The sequence below is a fragment of the Xyrauchen texanus genome, chromosome 28, assembly GCF_025860055.1.
Source record: "Xyrauchen texanus isolate HMW12.3.18 chromosome 28, RBS_HiC_50CHRs, whole genome shotgun sequence".
Taxonomy (NCBI): Eukaryota; Metazoa; Chordata; class Actinopteri; order Cypriniformes; family Catostomidae; genus Xyrauchen; species Xyrauchen texanus.
The window spans coordinates 15,013,615-15,027,911 of NC_068303.1; the positions used below are offsets into that span (position 1 = coordinate 15,013,615).

General features: G+C 37.1%; 1 protein-coding gene across 1 annotated transcript in view; it reads left to right on the top strand.

Moving 5' to 3' along the window:
• The window catches only part of LOC127622132 (syntaxin-binding protein 5-like), a 124,627-nt gene that overhangs the window by 81,239 nt on the left and 29,091 nt on the right, over nt 1–14,297 (top strand). Inside the window, exons 8-10 of the mRNA XM_052096082.1 lie at nt 8,660–8,783; nt 11,203–11,281; nt 14,134–14,288. Coding sequence (XP_051952042.1) covers nt 8,660–8,783; nt 11,203–11,281; nt 14,134–14,288 — 358 coding nt within the window. The remainder of the gene's footprint in view (nt 1–8,659; nt 8,784–11,202; nt 11,282–14,133; nt 14,289–14,297) is intronic.

Sequence of the window (14,297 nt, forward strand, 5' to 3'; positions counted from 1 at the left end):
GTTGGCCTTTTTGGATTATCTGAAAATCGCAGGCTATGAACTTTTAAATACTCCTCTTAGGGAATTAATGTGACTGGCACCAAATTTGTGCAACATCATGCCAAGATTTTGTAGATGCTAATTGTGAAAATATTTGTGCTATTTTGAAAGGTGTCACTATGGCAAAGCAATACAGTTATGGTGAAAAATGGAAAACAGGAAGTGCCTTATATCTTCCGTGTGCATTGATTGATTTTGAGGAAAATTAAGCTGTGTGTTTGGTAATGAGGGCTGATCACATTTATGTGGCTATTATGGGTCTCGATTATAGTGCCACCAACTGTCAGTAGGAAGTATGGCACTTTTAACAGATTTTAAAATAGTCCACGAAAGCCACCAGGTGAAAACTGCTTGCAGTTATGTTTTTTAAATAGGCTGAACAATTATATAATAAATATACTTTTTGTAGCCATATTGCCAACCCTAATACCAATCAAAAGATCCAGTCCCATATTTTTGAGTATGAGCAAAAGTCAAAGTTATGGTTGACATAGAAAGCACTACTACTGTATGTGTTACTTGTTTTGTCATGGCATTATATTGAATCATAGGTTCATTTCAGACTGATCCTGAAAACAGCCCTTGATTCATTTAATTGTTTGTAAATGTGATGACACAGTGTTAAGTTTGTCATAATCAATAATGAACTTTTTAAAGAAGCTGTTGAACTTTGCAGGACTCTATATGAATCCTCAGGTGTATACATTTTGGTATTTGGGATTGTTATAATGGGAAACAGGGCCAGCTGACCCTATTCTGGATGTCTTGACGTTAACTGGAGGAGTGTTGTGTTTTGTTTGTATGAGGGCAGTGGCAGCAATATTTTTGGACTGAGGAAGGGGAGGGTTGTGGCTGCCTTCAGCAAAGCTATCGGACCTCTCAAGCTCTAATTGGGCCCCTGTGTGTGTATGTGTGTCAGAGATATGACGTTGTCACAGTTCACTGTCTCTGAGGTGTCTCTGTGGTTATTTCAAAGTGCAAGAGAGAGAGAGATAGAGAGAGACATATAGGATACTGTAGGAGAGACAGAGGTCTTAGTGTCTTTAAGGTTTCATTAATAAGGCAGACCGGTCTTATCCTTCAACCTTTTCTCAAGTTTGCATGCACACACACACACTTAGATACACTCATCTCACATATGCTTGTCACTGTATGGGTACAAATACAAAAAGAAGTCAGAGGATATGAGCATGTTTGTCACCTTTATCACATATTAATATTCAGTTATTATTTTAAGAATTTCAAATTTTGATTTTGCAATTTTAATCTAATTTTGACAGTTCAATCAAATAATTTAGAAAAAGATCTTTAAAATTGTTGCTGTTATTACTTGTGGTTCATTCATCACACTGGAAATGGAAGGTCAAGTCGAGTGCATTGCACTGTACAGTATTCCATGCAGTTTGCTCTCTTGTATACTTCATATTTTGGTAAAGGTAGCAGGTCATCCAGGTATTCCATGCATACCGAAAAACCACACACTGTGCACTGTATATTCTTCATGCAAAGGCAAAGCAGATGAACTACACATATTTTCAAAATGTATTCTGTCGTAGGGTGTACATGATGTACTCATTTAAGCCCATGGGTGTTCCAGTTTAGCCCATTTTTGAATAATTGAAAAATATCAATATTTTGTTGTTATTGATTGGTAAAACATTACCAACATGACTGGTAAGCATAATTTAACTTTAACAGCAACACAAAAATGAATTCTATATTATGCAAAATACGTCAATAGGTGATCAGTAGAGTATATATATATTAAGTGAACAGACTAAATACATTCATCCGCATTAGTTTTTTTAATTCTCAATGAACAGTTGACATATAATGAAAAAAATTAAAATCTAATAAAACAATAAGCCACAAGAGGTTGTGCGCTAGAGTGAATTTACTATGGGTAAGGGGTGTTCGTAGGTTCTTGTCCTCTTAGTAGACTTGTGGACCTCAAGTGCTTAGGATTTCATATGGAACAGAGCCATTGGCTTGATGCAAAGCGAAGTGCCTAAATCCTACTTAACTGTTTTAAAAGCACTGTAACACACAGGCTCAAGTGATTTATTGTGTTTATAAAAAGACTGCAACAGCAATGATGAAAGACACCAAATCCTTGCATTCAAGTGATTTTACCTTGGTTAAGAGGTGTTCTTAGGCACGAAGCAAAGCTTGAGTGGCTAATTGCTGCAACAGAAACATGATGAAAGACACATTGTTAATGAGCAATTCAATATATTATTGAATATATTGGGTGTGCATTTACAGTCATTTTACAATGGCTTCGAAAGAGGCTCATCTGATTGGATACAGGGTTGGAATTATCCATTTATAATAAACATTAATGCTTATTGAATTGACCTCAGTCTAACTGCTATGAAAGATGACGAAGGCAGAGGAGGGGTGAGGATCTAAATGCGGTTTCTTTATTGAAAATAACTAGACAAACAAGACTGGAACAAACGAAACGTCCACGATGGGAAAACAAAACAAAAACACGAAAAACATCCAAGGAGTACGCAGGCTGGAGAAACATCCACAGAGGGCAAAGATAACATTCACACATCTACATTCAACGACCGACAGGGACTGATCAAGCAACGGGGCTTAAGTACACAGGGAGAGTGATGATCAAACGAGACACAGGTGAGAACAATGAATGACAGGCAATGATGAGGGCAGGGAATTATGGGAAGTGTAGCTTATGACAGTTGACAAGTGAAACGCGGGGCAGACAACAGGGGATCGTGACACTAACAGCAGACTAGAGAAAAAGAAAGAATACATAATTCAAGGAAACATTTTTGATGAAAATGTTTTGAAAAAGTACAGTAAAGTGTTTCAGATTTAAAGCAAGAAATGCCTATGATGTGGGCTTAAAGGACCATAGTGGGCTTAAATGGTACAGCACTGATTTGTGGCTTGGAAGATATAATATTACTCACTACATGCAAGCATATATAAAGTTAAAATATATTCAATGAATTAAAACATCACAGAAAAATATCTACTCGTGTACAACCCCAAATCCAAAAAAGTTGGGACTGTATGAAAAATGCTAATAAAAGCAAAAAGTATTGATTTGTAAATTATATTCACCCTTTGCTTTATTGAAAACTGATGTTTTACCTGAATTGATGTTTTACCTTGTGAATTTCACTTTTTTTATGTACAGTTATTTCAAATCAGATGATTGCATCACGCTCCAAAAAAGTTGAAACATGGGCAATTTAAGACTAATAACAATTTGACAAGTTAAAATAACGTGTATATGTGTAACAGGATATGATAAACAGGTGAGCAATTTCGTGCATAAAGGGTATGGCAAAAACCCCTTCTAAATGCTCGTGATCTCTGATCCCTCAGACATCAATATCTTAAAAAACACAATTCATCTATAATGGATATCATAAACATGGGCTTGGAATTACTTTAGTAAACCTTTGTTAGTCAACACCATTCACCGCTGTATCCACAGATGCAAGTTAAGACATATTATGCAAAGCAGAAGCCCTACATCAACACTGTCCAGAAGCGCTGCCGACTTCTCTGGGCTCAGTCTCATCTTAGGTGGAAAGTAGAACAGTGGATCTGTGTTTTTTGGTCTGATGAGTCCACATTTCAAATAGTTTTTGAAAAACACAGCCATCGTGTTCTCTGGGCAAAGAGGAAAAGGACCATCCAAGCAGTTATCAGCGTCAGGTCCAAAACCAGTGTCTGTAATTTTGGAGCAGCATATACTGCCATCCAGCACCTTCTTTTCCTGGGACATCCCAGAATTTTCAGCTGGACAACTTCAAACCACATACTGGCCAAATAAGCATAGAGTGCGGGTGCTAGATTGGCCTGCCTGCAGTCCTGACCATCTCCAATTGAGAATGTGTGGTGCATTATGAAGTGCACATTACGCCAATGAAGACCCCTACAATTGTGCAGCTGAAGACCTGCACAATGGATGAATGGGGGAAAATTCCACTTTTTAACTTAACAAACTTGTTTCTTCGGTGCCTAAATGCTTAATAAGTGTTATACGAAGAAATATTGATGTTTCACAGTGGTAAACATTTGACTGACCCAATGTTTTTGGAGTGTGTTGCAATCATCTGCTTTGAAACAAGGTAAAACAGCATATAATGTTTAGTTGTAGTGCTTTCAATATAGCAAAGGGTGAATATAATTTGCAAATCACTCCTTTTTGTTTTTATTAGCATTTTTCATTCAAACTCCCCATGTGAAGCTTTGTTTTGTGCTAAACCACCTGAAAGAAATGCTAATTTACACACACACACACACAAACACACAAACAACAACAACAACAAAAAACTAAATATGGTTATTTATGAGTTATATGTAATGAACACAAAATGTAAAGAGAGCGTGTTTAACATACTTGATGCTTTGGCAGTACACATTATGAAACCAATCCACTGACCAGGCCATGTTGTCTTGAAAGTTATTGTCAGACTGATATTTCATTACATGCATAGATCAAACCATTAATCTCTAAATTGCACGTGAATTGTGCATAATTACCAAAAAGTTGATTGGAAATACAGTAGATTAAATGTTTTTTCATTTGCAGGGTCTCTTCATACTGAAGTTTTTCTTCCACGTCTTGTGTTGTTGCTAGGGAAAGCTTGCACAAAGGCAGTCCTAAACTAAATTTTAGCTCATCTGATTGACTTGCAATAAAAGTAATGATTTTATTTCAGTTGAAAATGAAATAAAAAGGTACATGGGCTTAATGGGTGCACTTACCCTAACTCTTTTCAATAAGGTACCATATTTTAAACATTAGTTAATGCATTAGGTATCATAAACTAACAATGAACAATATTTTTAAACAGCATTTATTAATCATGATAAATGTTGATTTATTCATAGTTCACATTGCATTAACTAATTTTAAGATATACAACTTCTAATTACATTTTTTTTTATTAGTAAATGTTGAAATTAATATTAGCAAATTCTGTAAAATATTGTTAATTGTTATTCTTGTTAACAAAAGTACTTAACTAAGGATAATAATTGGAATCTTACTGTAAAACATTACTGATTCAATGAAAACAGAGTGAATCCACACTAAAGCAAAGTTACTGTGCTTTGGCTTTGTAGGGTAGTACTATATGCTGCAGAAATAGTAATATTATATTCCTATTAGTGTCCTTCCTTCCAGTGCATGAACTCTTAGATCTTAGTTGTTTAGCAAAAGCACATTAATGCTAAATAACTCAGTTTCTCAGTTTGTCAGCCCTTTTTCTCTCTACTTTGAAAGGATATATTGTGCAAGCAACATAATCCCTCATAATCATAGTTGCTGGAGTTTGTTAATGTAGCTGTGCATAAGCATATTTTTATATTTGCGCATATCTACATTTCTGCGTGTGAATATGTGTGTTTGCGTGTGGGTGTATTAGTGTTTGTTCATCTGACCCCTCCCCTCTGGATGCTCCTGTAATGATGTTGCACTCTGTTCATTGAATAGTTAGGTCTGCCGAGGCTCATCCCTACAGTCTGCTGGAGACAGAGATAGAGCCACCATCATTATGTTAAACAAGAGGAGACTGAGCTTAATTAGAAAATAATGAGAACTCTTTTTCAGCCTTCTTTGTGCTTCCACTTGCTCTGTGTTCTCTCGATACATCAGCCTCATGCTGTGCATTCTCTCTCTCTTTCTCAATTCAGTTCTGTTCCATTCAGAATGCTTTATTGGCATGACTATTTTCCACATAGTATTGCCATAGCATTCAGTCAATACAAGAACTGTACAATAAAAAGCTATAAAAAGTAACAAAGTTGTTGATGCACAACACAAGACTTATGGCAAGAACAAAGAGAGAAGTTATAGGCTATATTGTAGCTCTTGTAAAGCTCACAATCAACTAACAAATAGGATGATTTGGATGTATCCCTCAGTGGGGTGGGTGTTGATCAGTTTGGTTTGGTCACTGTGCCACTGAGACAAGCAATTTGTCTGTCACACTAAATGTGAAACTGCTGGTTTTAATGTGATACAATTACAGCCTATCAGAACAAATTTGATATTTAATGTACAGTTATGGGAAGCAGGAGCATTTTGGACCAGTTCGATTTCACAATGAGTTGAGCTAACAAGCGTGACGTCGCAGAAATAAATGATCAACAAAATGTCCTGTTGCATACAGGCTTACATGCATTTAAGGCCAATTAGGACAAATCCCAATTCAATTGGAAGAAGATTTTATCACTTGTTGCTTTATCGCATTGTGTTTGGTTAGGACATGCAGTAATATGAATTCTGCACTGGTTAAATAACTGCCCTCAACCTTCAGCTAAATATTAAATATTGCAACTCTTCTTTTCAGATAATTGAGAAAAATTTGAGATAAGGGTGAATCTATGAACATAATATATCCATATCTACAAGTGAGTGAAAAACAGTCTTTAAGTGTGCTTTCACACTTACATTTACATTTATGCATTTGGCAGACGCTTTTATCCAAAGCGACTTACAGTGCACTTATTACAGGGACAATCCCCCTGGAACAACCTGGAGTTAAGTGTCTTGTCAAGGACACAATGGTGGTGACTGTGGGGTTAGAACCTGTGACCTTCTGATTAACAGCCCTGTGCTTTAGGCACTACGCCACCACCACTCCCATTGGTTCCATTGGGCCGAACCCAAGTTTGTTTCTTTGCCCCTCCTCCTGCCCCTGCTGCTATCTGTTCACATCATATTATTTGGGTCAGAACCTTGGTTCAATTGCATCATCAACAGGAGTACAAGCAGCAACTGTTTACCACTGAAACTAGGTAACAACTAAAGACATCAGTTTTGTGTGTTAATAAAGTATTCATCTCTTTGGATTTACCACCAAAATTTTACATGCACAGAACAACACGTGTTTGTCTTCCATGGATGCATTGATTGTACAATGATGTGATGAATGTTAGCTCTGATGCCAATTTATTTAGTGACAAAGAGGTATGAGAAATACATTATAGCTACCAAAATAATTGTGATCAGGAGCCTGCAAAGACGCTAATTATACATCATCACAAGCAGTTCACTTTAGCGATTTGGAAAATTGCATTCATATCAGCACCGAAACGTACCAGTGCTGACATGAAATGTACCCTAGATCACCTTTTCAAACAGACTTATGTGTAGTTTGCGAGTGCGTACCCGAGTTCGGGAATCAGCGTTCACATCATCCAAACTAACCAAACTTTGACATCATTCAAACCTGGGTTCTAGTGTGAAAGCACCCTAGTACACTTGGCCCAGCATGGTTCTGGTGAAGGGAATAGATCTTGTTTCAACCTGGGGGAGGACAACATACAGGAATTTTTTTTTTTAATATTGTTTGTAATATTGAAAATTCAATGTTTTCCCATAGTTTAGGGGACCCCCTGAACTTTTTTTTCTAGCTCCACATCCACACTTATCCATTTTCAGTTGTCTGATGTCATCGTTCTCCAAATTATCAGTAATGGAGACAGTTTTAGAAACACTCCATGTTCAGTGGGGGGAAATGCCATTCCAGTGTCGATGAGAGGCTAAAACTTGTTAGTGTGGGCATGGCCAAAGTCTTTCTATCAAGTCAGTCCATCGGCGGCCATCTTTGGAATGCTCATGGAAGCTATTTCCAGTCATGAAAGTGCAGCTTCTATTTACTTGAATGGGGAAAGACCGAAATCTCCAAAATGGTTGGTCAAGATTACGATCATATTTCAAATCAGCAGTAAAATCTGACAACACTTGTATCATAAATTGTGCTTTATTTTTAACCTCAGATTACGATAAAAAATAAAAATGTTCCAGCTTGTATAGCCAATGCGCAAATGTGTTCTCAAGTTGATTGACAGGCGATGTTTGTATCTAAAAGGTGAACGTTGGGCTGTCCAATTTCTAGCATTCATTTTAAAAGAAGTAACCCTTACTCTGCTATATAGTGTCTTACGTGGCCTTATGTTAAATTCTTGTCATATCAGAATTACTGTAATTATGACACAGCAACTCAGAGATTCTACTCAGTGCTGTTCATGTCCTCAGACCTTTAGGAAGTTAATAATGGCATTATGGCTTTGTTTTGATTATAGCAAAATATTTATCTTTACATTAATTCATTAATTCACATCTATATGTTAGTGTAACAGTGGCATTAATGAATGGCATATCAAACAGAAATGTGTACACTATTACTTTCAACAGTTGAGCCCGCTGCTATATATATAAAAAAAAAAAAAAAAGTTTTTTGCTGTCACAACTGTCAAGAATTCAGATTTCTCATTATTACTGAAATTCCAACATAACGTGAAGTTGTGAATGTATCATTAGTCTTGGGTTAAGATCTTACAAGTTCAGTGCTCTTAAAAAGGTCCTATCTGAAATCGTCATTTTTACTAGACAGTTATAGATATAGATGTTTCTGTAATACAGCCACTGATGGCAGTCTGTGTTTTGGTGCTGGCCCAAAGTTGAATCCTTGGACATTTATGTGTGACTCCCTATCAGGAAATCTCGCACTGACTTGTGTTCCCCATGCATGTATTTCAGCACAACCGACTTCTTCTTCACTCTCTCTCTCTCTCTCTCTCTCTCTCTCTCTCTCTCATGAATTGTCATTCTCACTCACAGGCAATCCATTCTGTGGACTGGCATCATGAAGGGAAGCAGTTTATTTGTAGTCACTCTGACGGCACACTGACAGTATGGAATATAAAGTCCCCAGCCAAGCCTGCACAGACAATCACACCACACGGTTAGTGTTCTCTCTCTCTCTCTCTCTCTCTCTCTCTCTCTCTCTCTCTCTCTCTCTCTCAATTTTCAATTTTCAATTTAAAAGTACTTTATTGGCATGATTGTGTTTACATACAATATTGCCAAAGCATTAATACACAAAACGGATAATGACAAGACAAATAATAATGATAAGATAGAATTAAAATAAGGTGCCAGGTAATGAATCAAATCAAATAAAAAACTATAATAAAAATATACTCTATACAATATAAAATACAATATGCATTTAACAGGACATTAAGAACATAAGAGAATAAAAGTACTGTGAATAAAGTACATTAAGGCAGTAATTGGTTTCTGAGGGTGTACAGCTCAAAAATGAATTTAGCTGCAACTGATGCATGATGGTCCTCCCCCAGTAACACCAGCATCTGATCGGTTTCTGCCAAACTGGAAAACTTTGGCATGAGGTTTGAGAGTTTGTGGAGGTATCTCTCTCTCACCTCTGTAAATTTCTCACAGTGAAGGAGAAAGTGTGTCTCTGTCTCGACCTCACCCGTGTCACAGTGAGCACAGACTCATTCTTCCTTTGGAAGCCATGTTTTTCTGTGTCGGCCTTTTTCTATGGCCAGACTGTGATCACTGAGTCTGTATTTGGTGAGGATCCGTCTCTGTTTTGGATCTCTTACAGTGTGCAGATATTCTGCCAGATTATATGTTCTGTTTAGGGCCCGATAACATTCCAATTTGCTTTGTTTTTTACTGGTCCAAATATGAAATTTTGCTTTCTTTTATGATTTGGTTTATTCTGATCTGTCTCTCTCTCTCTCTCTCTCTCTCTCTCTCTCTCTCGCTCTCTCTCTCACACACACACACACACATTTTCTTCAAATTAATTTTCTTCAGGATAAGGCTTATAAAATTAATTGCTCTTACCTCTGTTTTACAAGGTTGTATCACACCCCTCTCAAAGACTTGCAATTCAGGATTGTAATTTGATTTTTTCCCTCCCCTCACAAAGCAGCTTATAACAATCACCTCGCCTCCATTATTTCCATTTCAAGTGAAGCGTTAATTTTCATTCTCATTTTGTTTCTCCATTGAGACTGCCTGTATTGTAGTTTTTAGTGTGTGAGGTGAGCTTGTTTAGAGGCTGGTGAACCTCATGCTCTTCCCTTTGGTGCACATCCATGTCTGCTCAATTGAAGATACTTCACTGCAGTCCTCTCTTAATACAACAACCCCCTCAGCCTCACCCATGCCTCCATAAGAGGAACACATCAGAGAGACAGATGTAGAAAGACAGAATTATAAGCATAGAAATAATAAGAAAATCCCATAAATGTTGTCAAAAGGCTTTTGAGGTGATTCAGGATTGGCATTTAACAGCTGCTTTGGAGTGTCACTATTTGGGAGGAGAGAAAATTATGTACTTAATAATGTTTCTTAGTGAACACTTTCTTTTGTTAAAAAAATAGACAAGAGGTGACTGATAAGAATCTAGAGACTTTTATATAATAAGTTTATATGACTCATTGAATATTGAAAACATCTGTAAGCAATTAGTCACTAACAAGCTGAAAAATGTTTTGCTATTAACATGAATTGCTCATTAATTATCTCATCGCTTATGTTTATTTTACATAATGGCAATATATTCAGGGTTATTATAATTTTATTGGTGTCTTTAAAGGCCCCATGAAATCGCTTGACGTAAAAAAAAAATAGCTAATAGCATTAGTTTCATCACAGCCATGAAATATGGTTTGCATCTTTCTAGTTGTTTGCAAGTGGTATTAGGGGGAGGAACATTCTCATTCTAGAGAGCGTTTGATTGGACAAAAATCTGTGTAGTCCAAGATGAGTCATCAATATTTTGGTCAGTTTTCCCAGAATAGAACGACTGCACATTTTAAATGCATAAATCAGCTAAAGGTTAATTTTGACAAATTTTGGTAGTACATAGGCATATAGATGGCTTCAAAGCTAATAGACATAGACTAAGAACCACAAAATTCAAACTATTGAGTTACATTTGTAAGGTTTTTCTCCTTTAATCAGTCTGGTTCTGACTGGTGTACCTTACCCAATATTTCTGTGACACTTCCTCTGTGTGTTTGTGGGAGAGAGAGGCTCTGTCCTAAATGTCACTCTTAGAACTTGTGATCTTTCTCCAATTCCACACTTTGTCAATGTACAGTACAGTAATGCTGTTAGGTAGTAGTTTACTGTGAAGTCTTCACATGTGCGGGCCTCATACAGTTTAGGTCAGGGTTTTTTAAGTATACACCTAAATCATAAAATGACAAGTGGGACATTCTACAGTCTTGTGGACTTAACAAGCCACGAGGCTGCAAGTCTACATCAAGTGCAACAATTGGGACAGGGCCAGAGAAGGAGGTGAAGGAATTTTCTGAATGAGTCTGATTATGTTTCAGGAAAGCAGCCTAAAGATGGAAAAAAGCCAGAGCCTTGCAAACCCATTCTTAAAGTAGAATACAAGACCACAAGAACAGGGTAAGCACACACCTGTAGCTATTCATTTGTTCTTGACCTGCTGAAAAGAGCAGCATGAATTTCCTGAATATAGGACCAGACCATTTAGTGATGGTCAAGCTGGTAGACTAGCAAAGCCATGCTGTTCATGAGTTTGCAGCAACTTTAATGGTAGTGAGGCTGGTTGATCAGACAAGTCTTCACTGCAAAATGTCTTAATCTCTGTTTTTGTTATCCTTTTGAGTAAAAATATCTAAACATCCTTAAAACAAGATACATTTATTCGAGAAGCAAAATGGTGTATGAGTTTTAAACTTGCATTCAGAGAATTCTATCTTGAAGTTTTCCTTTTCCCACTGAGAAATAGTTCTTGTTTTAATTCTCTCATCATTTACTCACCCTTGCCATCTTATTATCGGATGACTTTCTGTCTTCTGCTGAACAAAAATAAAGATATTTTCATAAATGTATGTTTATATTCATACAATGCAAGTCAGTAGGGTCCAAAACTTTCAAGCTCCAAAAAGTCCATAATCAGAGCAATATTATCGGTGGGGGGTTTGTTTTGACAAAGTGACCAAAATGTAACACATTTTTCATGATAAATCTGCCATTTCCTTGACGTGATCACGAGAAAAGCTTTATTATACTTCCTTGCTCTTAATGCATGTGCAAAACTCAGTACACAAACACATTTTGGTCTGTTTCTCATTCAAAACCAATCTAATCACTTCGGTACACATGGATTATTAAACCCCATGAGTCGTGTGTATTACCTTTATGCTGCCTTTTTGAAACTTGCATGTTTTGGACCCCTTTGACTTGCATTTTATAGGTATGAACACATCATACATCTATGAAAATATCTTTGTTCCTGAGAATAAAGAAAGTCATACGAGTTTTAGAAGGCATAATGGTGTGTAAATGTACAGCTGTGGCCAAAAGTATTGGCAGTGACATACATTTTGTGTTTTGCAAAGTTTGCTGCTTCATTATTTGTAGATAATTTTTCACATGTTTCTATGGTATACTGGAAAACAATGATAAGCATTTCATAAGTTTTAAAGGCTTTTATTGGAAAAAAATTCAATATATGCAGAGTCAATATTTACAGTGTTGACCCTTGTTCTTCCTAACCTCTGTGATTTGCTCTGGCATGCTTGATATCAGCTTCTGGGCCAACTCCTGACTGATGGCGATCCATTCTTGCCTTATTAGTGCTCGTAGTTGATCACAATTTGTGGGCTTCTGCTTATCCACTTTGGAGGATTGACCACAGGTTCTCTATGGGATTAAGATCCGGGGAGTTGCCTGGCCACGGATCCAAAATTTCAATATAATGATCACCGAGCCACTTCATTATCACTCTTGCCTTGTGAGATGGTGCTCCATCATGCTGGTAAATGCACAGATCATCATAAAATTGCTCCTGGATCGTTGGGAGAAGTTGCTCTTGCAGGGCATTTTGATACCATTCTTTATTCATGGCAGTGTTTGTGGGTAGAATTGTGAGAGTGCCCACTCCCTTAGATGAAAAGCAACCCTTCACATGGATGATCTCAGGATGCTTCACTGTTGGCACGAAACAGGACTCATGGTAGCGTTCACCTTTTCTTCTCTGGACTATCGATTTTCCAGATGTCCCAAACAGTCTGAAGGGGTCTTCATCAGAGGAAATATCTTTACACCAGTCTTCTGCTGTCCAATCCTTGTACTTCCTGCAGAATTTTAGTCTGTCCTTGATGCTTTTCTTGGAGAGAAAAAGTCTTCTCACTGTGCGTGCAGATGGACTCACACCAACCTGATGCCAATATTGAGCAAGCTCTGCACCGGTGGTGACACGATTCCATAGCTGACTCTTCAGGAGGAGAAGGTCCTGGTGCTTGCTGGACATGCTGGGACATCCTGAAGCCTTCTTCACTGCAGTTGGACCTCTCTCCTTGAAGTTCTTGATGATATATGGTTCTTTTAGGTGCAATATTCTTTGCAGCAATTTCCTTGCATGTGAGGCCATTTTGATGCAAAGCGATGATGGCTGCATGTCTTTCTTTAGAGGTAAACATTGCGATCAAGAACACAATGATTGGAAGCACTTCTTCCCTCCTTTCATAGCAATCAGCCTTCTCTTATTTTCCAATCAGAATGATATAGTGATTTCACATGACTAGTACTCGCTCACACTTTACCAGGTGCTGCTGATATGATTTGTGAAATTATGTTAGCTGGTCATTTTGTGCTAGGGCCAAAAAACAGCGAATTTGGTGATAAAGTAAACTTTTTTGTTTAATGAAGATTTTTGCAATTATTTAAAATGCATCTGATCACTCTGCACAATTATCTAGAAACAATGTGAATCAACACCACAACAACTGAAGCAGAAAACTGACACAAAATTGATGTCACTGCCAATACTTTTTCCATGGCTGTGTATATTAATAATATATATTAAATATAATTTTTGGGTGAGCTATTCCTTAAGTATAAACCTCACTAAATTTAGTTAGATTTGTATTTAAAACAATAATAATAATAATAATAATAATTTCTCAATGGAGTATGAACATTAAATTGTATTCTGTGAAAGTCTTATTATCTTACACAGTTTTTCTTCTCAAGTAATTTGATTACTTGTTTCAACACAAAAATTCTGATTTTGTGTAGAAGATTTTTAGCAGTGTTGCTGATAAAAAGTTAATGAACCTACCAGCAAACCAGCATTCTATATTTTGGGGACCAGTATTACAAAACACAACATATGCTGGTCTTTTCAGCAGGGCTTTATAATACAGTAATACAGTTTCAGCACCACTAACTTTTGTATGTTTTTAAATGTATGCATATGTGCCTACTGTAAATGTTTGTGTCTTGAACAGGGATCCGTTTATGATCTTCTCCGGTGGTTTGTCGTATGACACCGTTGGTCGAAGACCATGTTTGACTGTAATGCACGGGAAGAGCACAGCAGTATTGGAGATGGACTATCCCATTGTAGACTTCCTCACTCTGTGTGAAACGCCATATTCTAATGGTACGTAGA